Source organism: Engraulis encrasicolus, chromosome 5 (assembly GCF_034702125.1).
Source record: "Engraulis encrasicolus isolate BLACKSEA-1 chromosome 5, IST_EnEncr_1.0, whole genome shotgun sequence".
In the NCBI taxonomy this organism is placed as follows: Eukaryota; Metazoa; Chordata; class Actinopteri; order Clupeiformes; family Engraulidae; genus Engraulis; species Engraulis encrasicolus.
Window position 1 is genome coordinate 42,050,528 of NC_085861.1, and position 19,593 is coordinate 42,070,120.

Consider the following 19,593-nt stretch of genomic DNA (forward strand, 5'->3'; position numbering starts at 1 on the left):
ATGAGCTAACTTCCTGTTTTGCCTCATCAATATGGCCAAAACACAGTTTCGTCAATTGTGGCGCCCCCCAGTGGCCAATTATCCTCCAATTTGTCATTTGACCTCTAGGGATGATGTCAGTGATGTGTATCCAATTAAGTTGTGATCTGACATGTCGTTACCGAGATATGAGCTAACTTCCTGTTTGGCGACTTCAATATGAGCTAAAACACATTTTCAGTAATTGTGGCATCCCCCATGTTCCAATTTTCACGAAAATTGGTATGTAGTCCCTGGCTATAGTGAGGATAATATATATAAATTTTTGTTCTTATACGAGTAGGGTTTGTTGAGATATGAGCTCACTTCCTGTTTGGCATCTTCGCCGGCAAATTCGATTGGTTCCTGTTCGAAGACGGTTCAATCAATTGTTCCGCAACTTTTAGAGTAGATGTATCTGATTCTGAACATGCTCTGTGTAAATTTTCGGAACGATCCGCCAAAAATTGTGGGCGGTGGACTATTTTTATTGATTTTTACAAAATTCAAAATGGCGGGAAAACTATCCAGGCGGAAAATGACGTCATAGGGTGCGTTGGATTTGTCTCAGTCCAAGGATTCCAGGGATACCAAGTTTTTGAAAATTGGACCTACGGTTCAAAAGTTACCGTTTTCCTGTTGGTGGCGCTAGAGAGTTCGAGGTACCCCCGTGAAAAATACAAAACCTGTTCGGTTGACCGAGCCGAACGTTTCGGTCTTTGAACGGATTTTCTATCTTAATCGGTTCTTCAAAACGAATGGATTGTAGAAGAAAGAAGAAAATTAACTAGATTGCATTTCCTCACAGAAAATGCTGGAGTATGCTTGCCCGTCTTGCATTCGTTGCCCTTCATGCATGCCTTGCCCTTCATGCATATGCTGCCCTTAATGCATATGCTGCCCTTCATGCATACACAACATACAGTTAACCATCTAGATATGAGCTAACTTCCTGTTTTGCATATACTATATTGCCCAAAACACATTTTCACCAACTGTAGCGTCGCCCAGTGGCCGAGTTGCACCAAAGTTGGTAGGTTCTCTCTGGGTGTACTGGAGATCAAGTGTAAGAAATTTCGTTAAGATCCGTCAAGGCGATAATGAAATATGAGCTAACTTCCTGTTTCGACGGTGCGTTTGTCTTTGTTGTCAATTTTGATTGGCTGCTGTGCGCCGATACTTTCAGCTATTGCTCTGTAAATTTCAGCATATGTCAGAATAGTCCGATGGTGGTCTGATAAAAATTGTAGGACGAACAGAGAAAAATTGTGGGCGGAGCTTCATTTTTATTGATTTTTGAATATGTCAAAATGGCGGGAAATTCATGATGATAAATATGACATCATAATATGCGTTGGATTCGGCTTGACCCAAGGATTTCAATGATACCAAGCGTTTGATGATTTGAAGTCAATACGGGCCAATATCGGCAAAAACACGTTTTTGCTTATTGTAGCGCCCCCTAGTGGTGTATTTACACGAAAATTGTTTTGTCTCCTCTGGGGAAAGTCCTGATGATGTATATAAAGTTGGGTTCTGATACAAGTAGCCGTTGCCGAGATATAAGCTCACTTCCTGTTTGGCGTCTTCGCCGCCAAATTTGATTGGCTCCTGTTTGGAGACGGTTGAATCAATTGTTCCAGGATTGTTAGGGTAGATGTATCTCAGTCCGAAGATGCCGTCATAGAATTTTCACGACGATCGGTCAAAAATTGTGGGCGGGGCATCATTTTTTGTGATTTTCACAAAATTCAAAATGGCGGAAAAACTTTCTAGGCGGAAAATGACGTCATAGGGTGCAATGGATTCGGCTTGGTCCAAGGATTCCAGGGAAATCAAGTTTTTGAAATTCCGACCAACGGTTCAAAAGTTACAGCATGTTACAATTTGAAACTTTGACCTGCTGGTGGCGCTACAGAGTTTGAGGTACCCCTGTGAAAAATACAAAACCTGGTCGTCTTATCGAGCCGAACGTTTCGGTGTTTGAACGGATTTTCTATCTTGAGCGGTTCTTCAAAACGAATGGTTTCGTAGAATTAAGGAGAAAATTAATAAGCTGGAAACGGGGGAATAACAATAGTATGCTTGCCGCATGGCAAGCATACTAATAAGCTGGAAACGGGGGAATAACAATAGTATGCTTGCCGCATGGCAAGCATACTAATAATAATAACTTGGTTTTATATAGCGCCTTTCAAGGAACCCAAGGTCGCTTTACATTGAGGGGGGCGGTGGTGGTGGGCGGGGTCAAGGGGCAGGGTAAGGGTCATTGAAGTTAAAGTCCATATGCCTCTGTGAATAGATGTGATTTCAGGTGCTTCTTGAACGTAGCCAGTGTGGGGGCCTGGCGTATGTTGGGAGGTAGACTGTTCCAGAGCGTGGGGGCAGCAACACAAAAAGCTCTGTCACCAACAGTACGGAGTCACAACATATGGGTTGTGGATATTGCCAGCTATTTTGTTTCACATGTGATTGGCCTTTGTGGCACAAATTCAACCACATGAGATAATGGGAAGGTTGCATATACAGTGATGCCAATAAGGTGTTAAAATACTTAACTATCAATTAACATATATTCTTTGAAGTTATTTTTTATATTCCATCTGTCAATATTAGAATACACCTACCCTTGGCCCTGCCATGGCCAAATGGTAGGGCACTCGCCAACCATGCGGCTGACCCGGGTTCGATTCCCGGCCTGGGTCCTTTGCCAGCCCTTCCCCGTCTCTCTCTCCCCACTCGCTTCCTGTCACCACCTTCACTGTCCTATCATGATTTTTTTTTTAAAAAGGGCAAAAAGATCACATTTTTTTAAAAAAGAAAATAATGCACCTTCCCTTAAAAGTATAGACTCATTGTGGCTTTTTTGTAGTGGCCAACAAAATCAGCAAGGGATCAAATAATTATTGCCAGCACTGTAGTTTGTGTAGACACTTCTCTAACTGTTCTATTTCAGCTGTGAATGATTTGTGATGCTTTAGCTAGTATTGAGAAGTGTTTTAAACATAAATATCTGATCTGTAATATTCAGCTCATTTTTAACATGTAACACTAGAACAGAGCAAATGCCGTAAAAGATGTAAGGTATGTTAAGTCTTTGAAATCCCTTATTGTAGTTACTGTAGTTCACAAGTCATGTCGTTGTGGAGAAACCTGGCACATTTAGAAACACAGCTATGGTAGTTGGGGTGGGGGCAGCCATAAGGAAAGGCTATCGGTTTTCTCACATGACAATAGAAGGAGGAGTATTCCTTATGAGGTGGAGTAAGAGTTTAACGCACTCCGTACTGCCTGACTGCTGTTGACAAAACCCCTTCAGACTTTGAACCTCACTCCCTTGGGGCACTAATCTAAACCGAGTTGTACGTAGATAAAACATGCAGTATGCAATCCTATTTGACTGGTGGTGGGCTGAGGAATGCATTAATGGATTTTATACCCATCAGTGAAACTTTAAAAAGAGTTTATCCATGAGTAGAATTTGTCCACCTATCATCAATACAGTATAGCTCTACTTTGCTCACAGCTCAATGCTTCACAGCTTAATCCCAGAAGTAAGGTGCTGGTTACACATATGAAGATATTTTTTTGAATATTTTATATATTTTTTAATATTTTATATATTTTTTTCATAAACACAACATGTAGATGGAATTAAAAACTCCATTGTGACTGGCACATTTTTGCGTCCTAAATAGGATATTTTTTTAAACCGGAGTTTTGAAATGAGCCTTGAAAAATACTGTTTAGGTGTAAATGAGAGGGTAGAACTGAAGCGTTTTCAAAAATATCCACGTATGTGTAAACGGCTTCATTCTGAAATGAAACATGTATGTCAACATGTGCATCAAAGTGTCATTTACACTATCAGTTGTATACAGTAACTTGTATTGTCCAGAAAACCTCTTATGATATAAATCGAAGGTAGGCCTATAACCAACTTCACAGTGAGTAATCCATAATAAACCACTGGACCAGTTTAAGTTGCCTTCTATGAATTTAACAATGCCAGCCCACCCAGTGTGCAGTATAAGCAAGTGGCCAGGAAAGTGGCCACGCCAGGAAGTTGGGAATGGAAAAGATCCACTACTCTCATATTTCATCAACACATTATCACAGTGCTCCCACTGACTGGACACTTGTCGGTGAACAAACATGAAGACAAGCAAACCTGGTGTCGTGCTCAGGACGAAAACAGGGAAAGGACAAGCACAAGGACGCCAATATCAATTGGATATTTTGTTCACAAACAGATGCATGCTTTGCATTAACTCAATACGTGTACGTTGAAAAAGGATTAAGGTCCGAAACGTCGTGCCAATAAACAACTGGGAGCAATTAACAGTGTTGCGGACATCTATCATTTACTTCAGTTACTTTATTTTGTCCAGCACCTGTACCACTGATGTGCGCGCATTCTCTACCTTCATTAACTCAATTGGACTTAATGAAAACATTTTAAAAGACACTTCAATCATCTGTGAATTCAGCTGCCAGACATGAGAGGGAGCACTGGGAGAGCCTGCAGACAAGTAGGCTAATCTTTCTGATTCAGTGGGGACAGACATGGTCAGCAGAGGACCATAGGGAGCCTACATTTGATATTCCAAAAAGACAGGATAGAAGTTCACATCATCAATATTTGTAGAGATTTATGAATACGGTGTGTCTATGCAAATGCATTCCTTTACAAGTTAAACTCTTCTCATATGTTGGTGCCTGTTTCCTATGAATATACTCCAAAGTGTGTTGGGTGAGGTGGCAGAAAACCCGCAAAACTGAGGGTGTGGGGGGCGCTGATCTCAAACTCGCCAAGGGTAGAACATGGACTAGGGCTGGCCCTGTACACTGATCAGATAACTGGTGGGTGGCTGGTCTTGCAGAGCACACACACCAAACCTGCATGCCATAACGCAGCAGTATGTTTTTTGTCCACCATTTACAAAGCATTTGCACCTGCTTTGACTCGCAGGTGTTCTTGTGACGTGTGCACATCTTCCCATCCACTGGATTTCCAGGTTTTCACATGACGTTGCACAAATGACAAGTGTACAGAGTTCAACAGACAAGTAGCCTGGCCTGAATGTAAGCAATAGGCACAATGTAACCGAGTTTGCAAGCAATGAATTTACTGTAGCCTAGTAGAGTCGACCCATTTACTCCTGGCTAAATAAAGGTTAACCGAAAAAAAATCGACCTGTTATTAAACCACTAGACCTATCAGGTCTGATCACGTGACGCTAGTAGCCTTGAACTAGGCTACTTCTACTGACCTGTGTGACTCAAATTCCTGGACAGAGCCGGAGAGACGCACCGACTGGTATGGGGAAATTTGCCATATTATCAGCGGCTGTTTTGGTGCTTGCTGTGTTTATCGGTCGGCGACTTTACGCACTAAAGTGAGTGCCTGTTAAACTTGTCTATTCAACAAACTGGAGCTTAATGATGGGACAAAATATTTGCTGTGCGTCACCCCGCGTATAAGGCTAGAACTACGCAATTTCTGCGCAGTTGTCTACAGGCAGAGAGGCAAGAACTTCACCGTTCAATATCTTAAGTCTAGCGTTAAACGTGGATGTTTAAGTTCTACAGTGCAGGCTAACTTCGGACTGAAAATAGGATTTAGCGCCGAGCTGTTAGTGGTCATGCTGCACAATACGGTCTTTGAGGGATAGCCTGCTTGCTTGTAATTCTAGGGTTGCCACCCCGGTCTAATAAATAAATAAATAAATCAACAGCTATCCAGCCTTTTGCTTGTAGCAATGGCTTTCTTCGTTAAGTGTCAAGGTGGTAGGGAATAGGCCTACAATGAGAATACATTTTTTGATCCCTTACTGATTTTGTTGGTTTGCCTACGAGCATGATCAGTCTATACGTGCAGGCCTATACTTTTATAGGTGTATTCTAACATGGAGAGAACGCATATCAAAACCCAGAAAGTAACTTTAAAGAATATAGCCTACTAATTGGTTTATATTTCATCGATGGACTTAAGTAGGTTATTTGATCCCCAGCCAAAACGATTCTGGTCCCACAGTAGCCAGACCACGACCTCCTATCAGCGGTGAATTACAGAATGGGCCGACCGGGCCAAGGCCTAGGGGGCCAGAGGCCCCAAGGGGCCAAGCCAACTTTGCCCATCGGCCTCGACCCAAACTGGCCTTCAAAACCACCTCCACAATAACAATCTTTCCAATGTGCTTCATATGCCAGCCAGTATACAACCGTCTCCAAAAGTGTTGTCGCCTCTCCATCTGTTTGGAATAACAGCTAATAACCTGACTTTCAATTAATCACTTGACTTCAGAAGTCACTCATATGAAAGCTACAACCCTACCGAATGAAAATTTATGTAGGCCTACAAAAATAAATTTCATGCACCAAAGAAAGATCTTTCTTCGGTGCATGAAATTTATTTTTATACATACATTTTCATTCAGGAGGGTTGTAGCTTTCATACTGCACCTGCATACAATACACACTGAATCAGTAGAATCAGTCCATGGTATCAATCAAGCGGACTCCAAACTTGCCAACATAGGGAAAGACCAAAAAGCTATCAAAGGATGTCAGGGACACGATTTTAGACCTGAGCAAGGCTGAAATGGCTATGAAAACAACAAGCGAGAAACTGGATGTAAGGAGCAGCAAACTGTAAGTGAATTTCTTCCAAATTTTGAGAAATACAAAATGACCATCAATTGGTCGGTCTGGGGTTCCATACACGATTTGATCTGGTCTGGCTAGAATAATCATGAGAACAGAGGGCAAGCACCCTATAACTTTATGAGGCAGCAAGGACCTCACTCACCAAGAAAACTACTATAGATCAGTGTTTCCCAACCTTTTTTGTCTTGTGTACCCCCTAAACATTTTAATTGTGCCATGAGTACCCCCTAAGTCAAGTTCTATATCACTTTCTTTATACCAATGTAACTAATCTCCATACATTTGTTAAAATTACATTTGTCCAAGTACCCCCTGCAGTATGCTCGCGTACCCCTAGTGGTACACGTACCCCTGGTTGGGCAACACAGCTATAGATAACAGAGAAGATTACAATCCTGCTGTGCACCTATGGTACCCCTGCTTCAGGAGGAACCTGTACAGGCCCACCTGAGCTTTGCCAGTGAACATCAGACTGGTTTAGGATATGATTGGCAGGTGCTGTAGTCAGATGAAATCAAAATGAAGCTGTTTGGCATTAACACAACTCAATGTGTTTTGAGGAACGGAAATGCTGCCTTTGATCCCAAGAACACCCTCCTCACCAGGGCTTGACATTAACTTTTTCACCTACTGGCCACTGCGGCTAGAGGTTTTCCCAAGTCACTAGCCATTCAGGTATTCCACTAGCCACATGTTTTTTTTCTTTCTTTATTATAAGTGTACGTCTGACCTAAAAAGATGAGGTGCTAAAGCAAGATGAGTGTACAGCTTTCTACATGGAAGTATATCAAGCAAACAGAAACTAAGTTACTGGGCTTTTTCTTGAACTTGAATGCAAACAATTGATGCACAAGGGGAAAACAACAGAATATAGGCTACTATGATGCGTATGTCATACCAAAGACTAAACTGCCAGCCAAATTGGCTAGTGACACTGAAAGTATTACTAGCCACAGCCAAGTTTTACCAGCATTTGGCCGGTTGGCAGGTGCCAGTGTCAAGCCCTGCTCCTCACCATCATACATCAAAGTGGTATCATTATGGTTTGAGCTTTGAGGGCGTTTGTCTGACCAAGGCACAGCAAATGGACAAATGGATGGAGGGAGACACAAAGGGCTCCTCCTAATATCCTAACTCCCATCCTCCCCTGCCTGCTTGTGGCCTTGTGATGATGTTACTGACGACGACAGAAGTGTATTTCAATATCTCGCAAAAGCACAATTCTAATGTCATTCATTTTCTCATTTGGAATTGGGATGGTGAATAAAGAATAGTCCCCCAAAAGTTGTTGTGGCTAGGCTGACAGCGGGGAAACATAATTGTTCTGTCCGCGGAGACAGGGCATCAGCAAAATGCGAGGCCACAAGCGCAGGCTGAGTATGGGAGTCCCCATATTGTAAAGAACCTGTAATGTACAATCCTGACAGCCAACCTCCTTCCCTGCACCACTAAACTGAACGAATGGGTGAATGGGTCTCTCAACATGACAGTAATCCACAACATGCAACCAAACAATGAAGGAGTGGATACATTAAGGTCATGTTGCCTAGTGGCCTAGACAGTCTCCAAACATTAACCCTATATTGTAATCACAATGGGGGAACTGAAGCTCCAATTTACCAAGCAGCTCCAAATGTGTTACTTTTCAAAGCTTGTGTGGTATCGGATGCGATGCCCTGTTACGGTTTGTGTTTGTCGGAGTGTCTTGAGATTTTTCATGAACTTAAAGGGTGCCTTCCCTAAAGAAAGGTTGAGAAACACTGTTCTAGAATACACCTACCATTAGAATTATAGACTGATCATGTCTGTATTAGTGGGCAAATCCACAAAATCAGCAAGGGATCAAATACTTATTATTCTCACTGTATATTTTTCCAGGGACAGTCAGGTAAAAACGGGACAGGTGGCAAAACTACACGATACTGATTTTCTCAGTTGTGAACAGAAAGCTGTATCCCCTGGGGTAAAGTGTAGCAGATTAGGCCAATTTGAAACAGTGTTACAATTAAATGATGATAAAATGTGTATTTTTTCAGTCACATGGCACTTGCCTCTCGTGAACTCACACAAAACCACCTTCCAAAGTGTCAACTGCTTGAGGACATAGGTAAGTTCACAAGTGCAAAGCCTGTCTTAGCAATATCAAAAACATTCTGTTTCAGGAAAAGCCCTTGTGAGGAGAAATCTGCAGTATTACCAAAGATTCTCTATTCTAAACCATTTAAACATTGCATTTAAACCATCTCTGGTATTACTGCAATAATGCTGCCTTACTGTCAACTACAGCAATAAACTGTGGATTTGTAAAATACTGTGTTTTAATGCAGTGCAGTGTTTCTGTGTAACTGCAATCGTTTACTAAGACATTTTGAATGGAAATGTGTTTCTTACTTTTCTTTTTTTAAATGTAGATTGCTGTGTTTCTGTGTAATGTTACAAAATGCAGTATTGTGTAGGTTATGCAGTGTTTTAGTGCATTTTCACACTTGGTCCCTTTCACCATTCAACCTTTTCAACTGAAACTCTAAATTTAGAGTTTTGACTTTTTCAGAATTTGGAGCTGAAGATATCACCATCCTCAGAGATGGACTAGCCCTTCTCAGCACAGTATGTAATTCTTTTTTTTTTTTTTTTTTTTTTTAACTTCATATGGTCGGAACTAATTGGTGTTGCATGTGGTAAATTATGCATCTTTTGTTTGTGATTTTCACAGAACTTTATTTTTTTTTATCTGACATGGTTTGTGCATAAATAATTGCAATAATAATAAGCGTAAGGATGATGAAAAAGCAAATCTAGCCCAAAAATCTCAAAAAGAATTGAATATTGAAGCCATTGTTGACTGATTGTACAAGAATACAAGATGAAAAGACCTCATCAGCAGCACAGGCTTATCTAAACAATCGCATGTATGTATAAAGACTATGCTCGCTACATGCCCAATTCTGTCATGCATGTAGTGATAATGAACAATCTTCCTCACAGATTATGTTATGTAATCTGTGCTTGGCAAGTCGGGGAAATATATGGTTTAACTGCAAAAAATCCATGACAATCCATAATTAAGTGGGCTTACCTGCAGCAAGTCCCACTTACTGTCCTTGGTAAGTCTTATTTATTTACCGCTTGCTTGCTTGCTTTTCGTCTGTAAGTTTGGAGATTTTAAAACACGTATCCTCTCACATACTGCTTGATTCACCTTGTGCCCTGATGAAGGCCCTGTAGTGGGCCAAAACATGTTGGCAGAGGCAGTATTTTTAATTATTTAAGTTCAAACATGAACTAGTGTAGCCTCTACATTGAAGTGGTTTTATCTAAGAAGAGTGCCTTGGCGTCCTCATTTCTTAAACTCAGGGGTTATTTGTGATTAGGCTATGATTTGTTCTAGCCTGGGAACTCCCATACTGCCTTTAGTTCTACACAATCGTTTCGATCTGAAAGACAGTATGGCGAGGATGACTCATAACGTACAAGATCATGGTACCTGTGTCATAATGGCCAAGCATTCCGACCTTAACAGTTTCTCTGCCCAATCAGAGAGCAGGGCAGTGTGTCATAATAGCCAAGTATTCTGCCACCTATGGAATTTAATATAGGCAACTCCCCAGACCTAATCTCACTTGTGATTAGGTCTGGTGTTAACCAGGCAAGATTTGTTCAATCATACATTCTAATTGCAATTGCATACATACGTACATGCAATTGCATAGATTTTACATACATACATACATACATACATACATGCATAGGCCTACATACATACATACATACATACATACATACATACATAGGCTACATACATAGGCTACATACATACATACATACATACATACATACATACATACATACATACATACATACATTGCATACATTTCAATTGCAATTGCATACATTGCATACATACATGCAATTGTAAACATTTTAATTGCAAGCCTCGCAGGTGATTTTACTGCAGGACATTGGCTTGTAGCCTCACAGTTTCTGTGGGAAAAGGTGGTGGCTGTTATCCAGGCCCATAAATTAACTTTTTTCATCAGTGGCCAAATTTGGCTAGTAGATGCTAATTGTACTAGCCAAGCATACAATCTATCAAAGTGGCTAGTAAGCGTTCTTTTCTACCAGCCAAACTGAATTTTCACCAGCTTTTGGCTGGTGTTTATTTAGAGTCCTGCTGTTATCCCATTTGAAACTATCTTCCGTGTATGAATAGATATTTTAAGTTGATGGATTAAACACCTTTCCTGCATCGGCAACTCTTGGTGTGCGAGTTCTCTTCCTCCTCCTGTAGGCTAAATTAAGTCGAAGCATTTTTGGTATCCTTAAAGGGACACTGTGTGAGATTTTTAGTTGTTTATTTCCAGAATTCATGCTGCCCATTCATTAATGTTGCATTTTTCATGAATACTTATCACCACCATCAAATTCTAAGTATTCATTATGACTGGAAAAACTGCACTTTTCCTACATGAAAAGGGGGATCTTCTCCATGGTCCGCCATTTTGAATTTCCAAAAATAGCCATTTTTAGTTGCAAAAATGACTGTACTTGGACCATACTAGAAAATATTTGTTTATTACTTAGTAAACTTTCATGTAAAGATCACATTTGGCAATAGGCAGCCCAGTTTCAATAAGCAGCATAGTTCCAGTACCTTTTTTGACCATTTCCTGCACAGTGTACCTTTTAAAATTGGAGTATTCTATAGATTAAGAATGTTTTGCAAGGGAGAGTGAGGAGAGGGCGGGCGAGATAGAGACGAGAGGATGGGACAAAGCCACAGGTACAGAGAAAATAGAACAATCCACTGGTCTAGCCACAGGTGACCTAGGTCAGTGGATGGTTCTGTTTTCTGTGTAGATCTGTGGCTTCACTCCACCCTCTCGTCTCTCTCTCTGTCACTCGTTCCCTCTGCCTTGCACTGGTCTGTTCATTGCTCTTCGGCTGAACAAAAATATTGCAAGGTGTATGATGTTCATTATGTCTTAGAGTTATATCAAATCTTCAAGATTCTTTTGTTTCAGACATGTAAAAAAGTTTTTTATCTTTTACCTGACATGCTTTTGACGGTGAAACTTCCGTCCTCATCAGAGGGTCACATGGATGTTGAAGTGTGATATGCTTTAAAACAGCTGGTGTTGTGGAGGTGTGACCTTCCTGTCAATATTGACAGGTTAGTCACACCTCCTTCTGTTAGAGTTGTGGCCTCAGGATGGTGCAGGTGTGAGACAGCATGTATGCCCCCTCATCCCTGTGGTGAAATATTGCAAGTTCACCGCAGCTTCAACATTTGGGTCAGACATTTGGGTCAGTTCCACTGACCAATAGTCAACATTTTTTTAAGCTCCAGTTAGTTTGCAAAGTTTGCTGAATTTGATGGTGTGCAGTATTTTAGCAACTAAATTCCTTCAAAGGGTAGAATGTCCTCTTAAATTCACTTTGCAGGGCGATCGCCACTTGGAATGACCTTTTAAATCTAATGACCTTTTAAATCTGTTTGAACACTTATAACATCACAGTCAACAGTGCATAAGATATAGCCAGAATAAGCTTATTCATGCTATCTTGGACAAAATCTTAAAAATGACACCATTTCCTGAAGTTAAATTTTACTAGATTTTTCACAATGTTAGTAAGGTCACATGGGTTTATCAAAACCAGTTGAAAAACCTTTTGCATCATTTTTTTAGGTTGGGTGTTTTTTATTTCCCTCCATAGATTTACCCAAGTATATAGATGTGCTTGTACCTTTAGGGTCTGAAGTATCCAGGGCTGCCATCCTACTCTGACGACCCTGGAAAGATCTACACCTTGGATCTACTGTCTCCCGACCTGAGGCCTGTGCCACTTGTCATAGAAGGGAGCTTGGACTTGACTACTTTTAACCCACACGGCATCAGTGTTTTCAGGGATGAGAATGGTATGGCTGCTGCCGGTATGGCTGTTCAAAGCTAGCTGAAATAAAAACGTGGTCTGTGTTGATTTTTTGCAATGCAATTGCACTTGAATTTCAAATGGAAACGCTTGCATGTGTAGACCTTAAATGGGCATTTGGTCATTACATACGTAAGTCTTCCTCTGCATCGTAAAGCTCTGAAAGGCATACAGTACATGTATTTGCAATATTGTATGTGAATATTTAGGATTAAGTTCCCGTTGCACCGTTATGGTTGGTGTGTCTTTGCATTTGCAACATTTAAGTGGTCCATCTGTAGACTCTGTCTGACGTGACTGATTTTATTTATTATTTGTCTTTTAGATGGTGCTATTTACTTGTTTGTTGTGAATCATCCTCATCATGCAAGCCAAGTGGAGATCTTTCAGTTCGTCGAGGAGAAGAATTCCCTTTTGCACCTCCGAACCATTAAACACGATCTCTTGCACAAGTATGTTCTCCTAACTCAGTACTGTTTAATTGTGAACTAGAGAGGCATTCAGAGAGACCTGGTATTCCTTATGTTCTATCAACATATTTTAGTTACTTTTAGTTTACTTAGCAGCAAGGCGTGGAACTCGCACACACCAATAACCAATGCAATAATTTCTTTGCAATAAGTCATTTAGGCTATAAACAAGAAAACATAAATTCAGACAAACATGGTGAAGATGAACCCCATGCCCTTCCCTTCTCTGTCTGCAGTGTGAACGATATTGTGGCGGTGGGAGTGGATAGCTTCTACGCCACCAACGATGCGTACAGTTCCAACGAGGGGGTGAAGGCTTTGGTGACCATTATTGGGCTGGCCTGGTGTGATGTGGTGTACTACAGCCCCACTGAAGTCAAGGTGGTGGCAGAGGGCTTCAACTCCGCTAACGGCATCAACATCTCTCCAGATCACAGGTGCGCTAGTAGTACTGCTGCTCATGAGGTGCTCATGCTGCTGCTGTGTGTGTGTGTGTGTGTGTGTGTGTGTGTGTGTGTGTGTGTGTGTGTGTGTGAGTGTGTGTGTGGTAAGCCACAATGTATATTGAGAAAGAGGAAGTATTGCAAAGTACAACCATGTAGCCTACTAATAATGATGCCATGACACACTCTGGCTCTTAAATTGTGAATTTATTCAGAAGAAGAGGGTGTTCTGACCTGTGACCTTATTCAAATTTCCTGTAGTACTGCATTGGTAAATCGTTCTTATCTGTATAGCCGCCTAGCTATTTTTGAGAGGGTCTCATGTCTTTAGGTTGTTCTATTCTTATTGATGCATATTTTAACCCCCCATTTCTCTCTCTCTCTCTCTCTCTCTCTCTCTCTCTCTCTCTCTCTCTCTCTCTCTCTCTCTCTCTCTCTCTCTCTCTCTCTCTCTCTCTCTCTCTCTCTCTCTCTCTCTCTCTCTCTCTCTCTCTCTCTCACACACAAACACACAGTCCGTGGCTAAGTTCACTCAGCTCATGTGTTTTTTTTTCTACACACAGTCTTATAGGCAGTAATCCATCATTATAGAAATGCTATACATGGGTTCTCAGTGTTTATCAACACGATGTTATGAGGAGGGGCAAGACACTGGCAGCCAACCACGTGAGCTAATTTTTTGACGGACAGCGCTTTCCAACAATCAGAGGTTGAGTTGTGCGCAGCTAGGTTCGCGCAGTCAGGTTATAAACAACATTTAGAACCCATGTATTCAAGGATATGTGGCAGTCAGATGTGTTAATGCACACTGAGAGTGGATTGATTTACCTGTAGCCTGTACCAATTTGTGTGACCCATTTTTATATCGTTCTCACCCTTTTAGATACTTATACGTGTCTGACATCCTTGACCATGAAATTGATGTTTTGGAAATACAGAAGAAAGACGTGTTGGTGCCCATAAAGGTAAGGAATACTGATTAGGCCGCAGTATGTACTATAGTAGGCCTATTCACCAGGGGCGTCAGCTTACCCAATGCTATACAGGTGCACAGTAGGGCACCAAGAGATAATGTGAGCATGCAATGTGTGCAAAAAAATGTTGTGCCGTTGACCCCACTGCTATTCAATTGGCAGCCCGAGAGCCACATGCGGTCCAGACAAGGCCTACATGTGGCACAGACATTGCCCCAGCTGTACATAGCAGTGTTGATACAGCGGTACAACACATGCATATAATTTCATAGCTCACAGTATTGATTACAGTCAACATCTCCAACCTCAACACATGGCCCATACAGTGAACAGAGTGGTTCTCAAACTGGGGGGTCGGGACCCCTTGGGGGGTGGGGGAGTCACGGACAAAAGGGACATTGAGTAAAAATGGGAAATCCACAGGTTAACAACTATCAGCTAATATACGTAATTCCATTCACTTGAAAGGTTAATAGATGTATATGCTGTCCTGTGGATTTCTAGCAATATTAGCTGACAAACAATTACTGGAAAATGGAGCAATATTAATGGACCAAAAAATGCCTAGCAGTCCACCCACCTCACTCCTTTCCTTCTCTCTTTCGTCAAAACATGTAGTCCATTGATGTCGGTTCCCTTTGTGACAACGTTGAGGTGGACACTGAGACGGGTGATCTGTGGTTGGGGTGTCACCCCAACGGCGCCAAATTTGCCTTCAATAACCCAGAGGACCCACCAGGATCTGAGGTAAGCTGTGGTGTGTGCGTGTGCGTGCGTGTGTGTGCATGTGTAGTATCTAATGACTGAGTGCCGTTTTATGTATGGCTACGTTTACATGACGTTTTTAATTCAGAATTAATAATTCAGAATTAAACAGACCTGTCGAGTTCACTTTGATCTTTCATTTAATTCCGAATTGTGAAGTGTTGACTTTAAGTGAGTTAATTCTGAATTGAATGTCTCATGTAAACATAGCCTATGTGTGTTTGATAAAATACCATCTTAATCAGCAGTATCAGCGAATCATGTTTGATTGATGTTGCAGTAAGTGTTTGTATTGATACCTGTTCGTGTATGGACTTAACCTTTCAGGTTATCCGGATTCAGAACATTCATTCTGAGCAGCCAGTTGTGAGCCAAGTGTATGCAGATGATGGGAAGGTCATCATTGGCTCGTCTGTGGCGGCTCGCTATGGTAAAAAGCTTCTCATAGGAACCGTCTATCAGCGAGCCCTGTGCTGCAGCCTCCCATAGCTATTTTGATACACTGTCTATAATATAAAGCTAACATTGTATAAGCTAATACTTGAGTCAAGTATGGAGCTGGTCTGGATCTGAATATGTATGGCTCTTTTTTTAACAAATATACTTGATATACTTGATACTTGATATACTTATTAATTTATCCTTCATATAACTCCTTCATAACGTACCTTAATAACATAACTTTTATTTTCTTTTTTTACTCAAACTTCCATGGGTGGTGTGCATATCTATGTGCTGTGTCTTGGTAATAATAATGTGCTATAAAGACCCAGCTGTTGGTGTGTCTGAAATGACCCTGATGAAGGTGTAAGCTTGACATTGATATAATTAAAACAAAGCACTGCATGAAGTTCTGAGTGTGCAATGACACTTGGCTTTTTTCCATAAAGTGTCTTGGTAATAATTCATGGAATCATAAACAATTCTTAGTTTTGCGTCACATTACACTTTAAAATGTTGAGCATACAATGTCTCCTGTGGGGTTACAGATCTGTCATGTTTTTGCCATGCTGTCAGCAATGTTGTGTAAGTATGAGCTCACACACTCATTTTGGTTCACACCCAAAGGAGGGGGGTGCATTGTACTGAAACCAATATTGTCTCTTTAAACTCCCTCTAGCCGTTGTTCTCATCTTTGCTTTGGTACTTGCATTCTTTTTAAATCAATGCTCAGTTTCTTTCTATGCTGTAGTAGCAGGCACACCATTGCTTTGTCTGCTTAGAACAGAGTGCATACTAACCAGTCTCCAGTGAGCTTGAATTGCTTTTGGTCTGGAATTTGGTTACTGATATACATGTTTGCATCATCCACTCACAAACCTTAACCTTTCTAATACAGCTAATTATTATATCCCCGAAACGCGGAGCGTCGGGGATGTAATGGTTTTGCGTGCGCCGCCGCCGCCGCCGCCGCGTAAGGTCTTTCGTGTTAACGCGATAACTTTTGAATGGATGTTTGGATTTGTCCCAGATTTTTTGGGTGAATGCTCTAGGGCAGGTTCATGAACTGATTCGAGTTTGGAGGTCAACACTTTCAAGATGGCTGAATTCAAGATGGCCGAATTTTTGTTTGGTCCATAACTTCTGACCGGGTGGATGGATTTGTCCCAGATTTGGTGTGTGAATGCTCTAGGGTAGGTTCATGAACTGATTCGAGTTGGGAGGTCAACACTTTCAAGATGGCTGAATTCAAGATGGCCGAATTTTTGTTTGGTCCATAACTTCTGACCGGGTGGATGGATTTGTCCCAGATTTGGTGTGTGAATGCTGTAGGGTAGGTTCATGAACTGATTTGAGTTTGGAGGTCAACACTTTCAAGATGGCTGAATTCAAGATGGCCGAATTATTGTTTGGCTCATAACTACTGACCGGGTGGATGGATTTGTCCCAGATTTTGTGTGTGAATGCTCTAGGGTAGGTTCATGAACTGATTCGAGTTTGGAAGACAACACTTTCAAAATGGCGGAATTTTCATTTGGCCCATAACGTCTGACTGGGTGGATTGATTTGCCTGGTAACACCTTCTTTTAATGGTTCACCATTTCAGTGAATCTACCATAGGTACAGTATAATAACCAATGTAACAATATTTAATACCATGTAATACTAGTGTAATACTAGTTTAACAATAAGCAATATCAGGTACAGTGTACAGTAATAACGAGTGTAACAGTATGCAATACCATGTAATATAGTGTAATACCAGTAACCACACATGATGTAAGTAAAAAAAATGGCGGTGTTACACTGGTATTACATTGTATTAAACATTGTTACACTGGTTATTACACTGTACCTAATGTGGTATATCCACTGAACCATTAAAACAGTATTACCATTTGCCCCATTTTTTGCTTCATTTTCACAATAGTCGTTTGGTTTTAAGCCTATGCACATCATGTCACGTCTGTATGTATCATATACGTTTACGAAATGGTGGACGGCAGTGGTAGGAATGATGGGGTACTGGAAGCGTTGCGTTTCGGGGATATACCTTAAGCAGTCGAAGGCGACTGCACAGGCAGTCTAGTTAACTCAAGTAGTTAACCAATTCCAGGCCATAAGTATTCAAGCCAAAGTGATTTTATTAAGCATGGCACTGTCCCCTAGTGGTTTTTCAGTGAACTCTCACACACTGAACTCACTGAGACAGAGAAGAGGTCATTGCAGTTGTACCGCATTATTGGCAACAATTATGGGGCTCTCCAAGGGAACAAAAACATAGTCCACCCTGTCCTGTCCTAGATTGCAGTCCGTTTCATCCTACAGCATTTTCCCCTCAATGTCCACTAGAGGTCACTCTGGTGATAAATCTTTCCTGGGTGTGTCTCAAAAATTAGGTGGACCTAATTTTTCTTCCTGGTGGTGTGTACCAGAAAATGTAATTACTTCTGCACAGGGCTTACTCTTACAAATGTGAGATAACTGTGTTAAAATCTGTTTTTACTTAAATGTGTTCTGAGCCACCTGTCAAATAAAAGCACTGTAATATAAAACTTGTGAATTTGTGGTCAAACGTACTTGCATCGTGCGATTCATTCATTCTAATGTTAACCATTCTGTGAGGGCAGGTGTTGCTTTTAATACAGCACAAAAGAAAACTGCACGGTGGAAGAATATCACAATCAGAACTCCCATACTGTCAAATGCACTCAGTCAGCTGTGGGCAAACGAGGGCAAACTGATTTGAAAAAATCCGGACGTATTTAGGGCAGTAAGACGAGTGAGGCAGTGCAAATGTAAACAGACATGGCGCACACACGCACACGCACACGCACACGCACACGCACACGCACACACACACACACACACACACACACACAAAATCCAGCTGAGTTCTTCTGAGGGGCAGTGTACCATGGATGTTTATCCCTCAGTAGAGCTAATATCCAGTCATTAAAAAAACAAGAAACAACCCAGAGATTTTGTCAAGGATTGTTTTGAATCCCACAGTAATGAAGCACCCGAGGAGAGCACCAACATGTCGCTCTGGTGTTTTTAATGAAATAAAAGAAATGATGAAAGCAAGAATAGTGCTGAACAGTGCTGAGTGGTGGTGGCTTATTATCTGCAGTGGCCAATTGTCGACCTCACTCTGTCGCTGGAGATTACCATCAATACAGAGCACTGTCTTTGCTTGATACTTGAGCTGTGTGGACACAGCTGAGGTGTGTGTGTGTGTGTGTGTGTGTGTGTGTGTGTGTGTGTGTGTGTGTGTGTGTGTGTGTGTGTGTGTGTGTGTGTGTAGTGGGTGAGTGTGTGTGTGGAGTGGAGCTTGCGAGTGTGGTGAAGAGACTATTAGGTCATCACAGAACACTTTATCCAATTACTATCCAAGAAAGAAGGTTGTCAGGGGGCAGAGACGGAATACCAGCCAGGAATTTAAAAAAAAAATGCTGTTGAAGAGTTCAGTCTGCCAGGCTGCCTTGGCCATATCTCCACCATGGACACCCTGAAACCGCCTCACAGGGAGATGAAAGCGTTCTCCAACCTTCTACCATCTCCTCAATGGAAAACATGGTCATCATGTGATGTGAGTACACCGAGAACAAGGACATTGAGAGGAGAGCAAGGGCAAGGGGAACTGGGCAAGGGACTTGTTGAGAGTGCCAGGCTCGCTGAGAATAGGGGACATACGGGTCAGTTGTACCAGGCCCAGAGAGAGGCGGGGGTGGGGGGGCATATTGGGTCCCCATAACATTTTGTGCATTGAGATAGGGGCCTGGTCAGATGATTTTTGCCCTGGGCCTGGTCAAAGCTGTCAGCGACCCTGCAGATTGCTGTAGAGTTCCTTTTTTTTCACAACTGAATTTTACCATAAGA

At 41.6% G+C, this 19,593-nt stretch overlaps 1 protein-coding gene across 1 annotated transcript; it reads left to right on the plus strand.

The window, feature by feature from the left end:
* Positions 1 to 5,263: 5,263 nt before the first annotated feature.
* LOC134448562 (serum paraoxonase/arylesterase 2-like) lies at positions 5,264 to 16,613 on the plus strand. Its single transcript, XM_063198241.1, has 9 exons — positions 5,264 to 5,417; positions 8,724 to 8,794; positions 9,239 to 9,294; positions 12,439 to 12,604; positions 12,944 to 13,070; positions 13,325 to 13,525; positions 14,415 to 14,496; positions 15,124 to 15,252; positions 15,598 to 16,613. The coding sequence occupies exons 1-9, from the start codon at positions 5,341 to 5,343 to the stop codon at positions 15,757 to 15,759; spliced, it is 1,071 nt and encodes a 356-aa protein (XP_063054311.1). The 5' UTR covers positions 5,264 to 5,340; the 3' UTR covers positions 15,760 to 16,613.
* Positions 16,614 to 19,593: the final 2,980 nt, after the last annotated feature.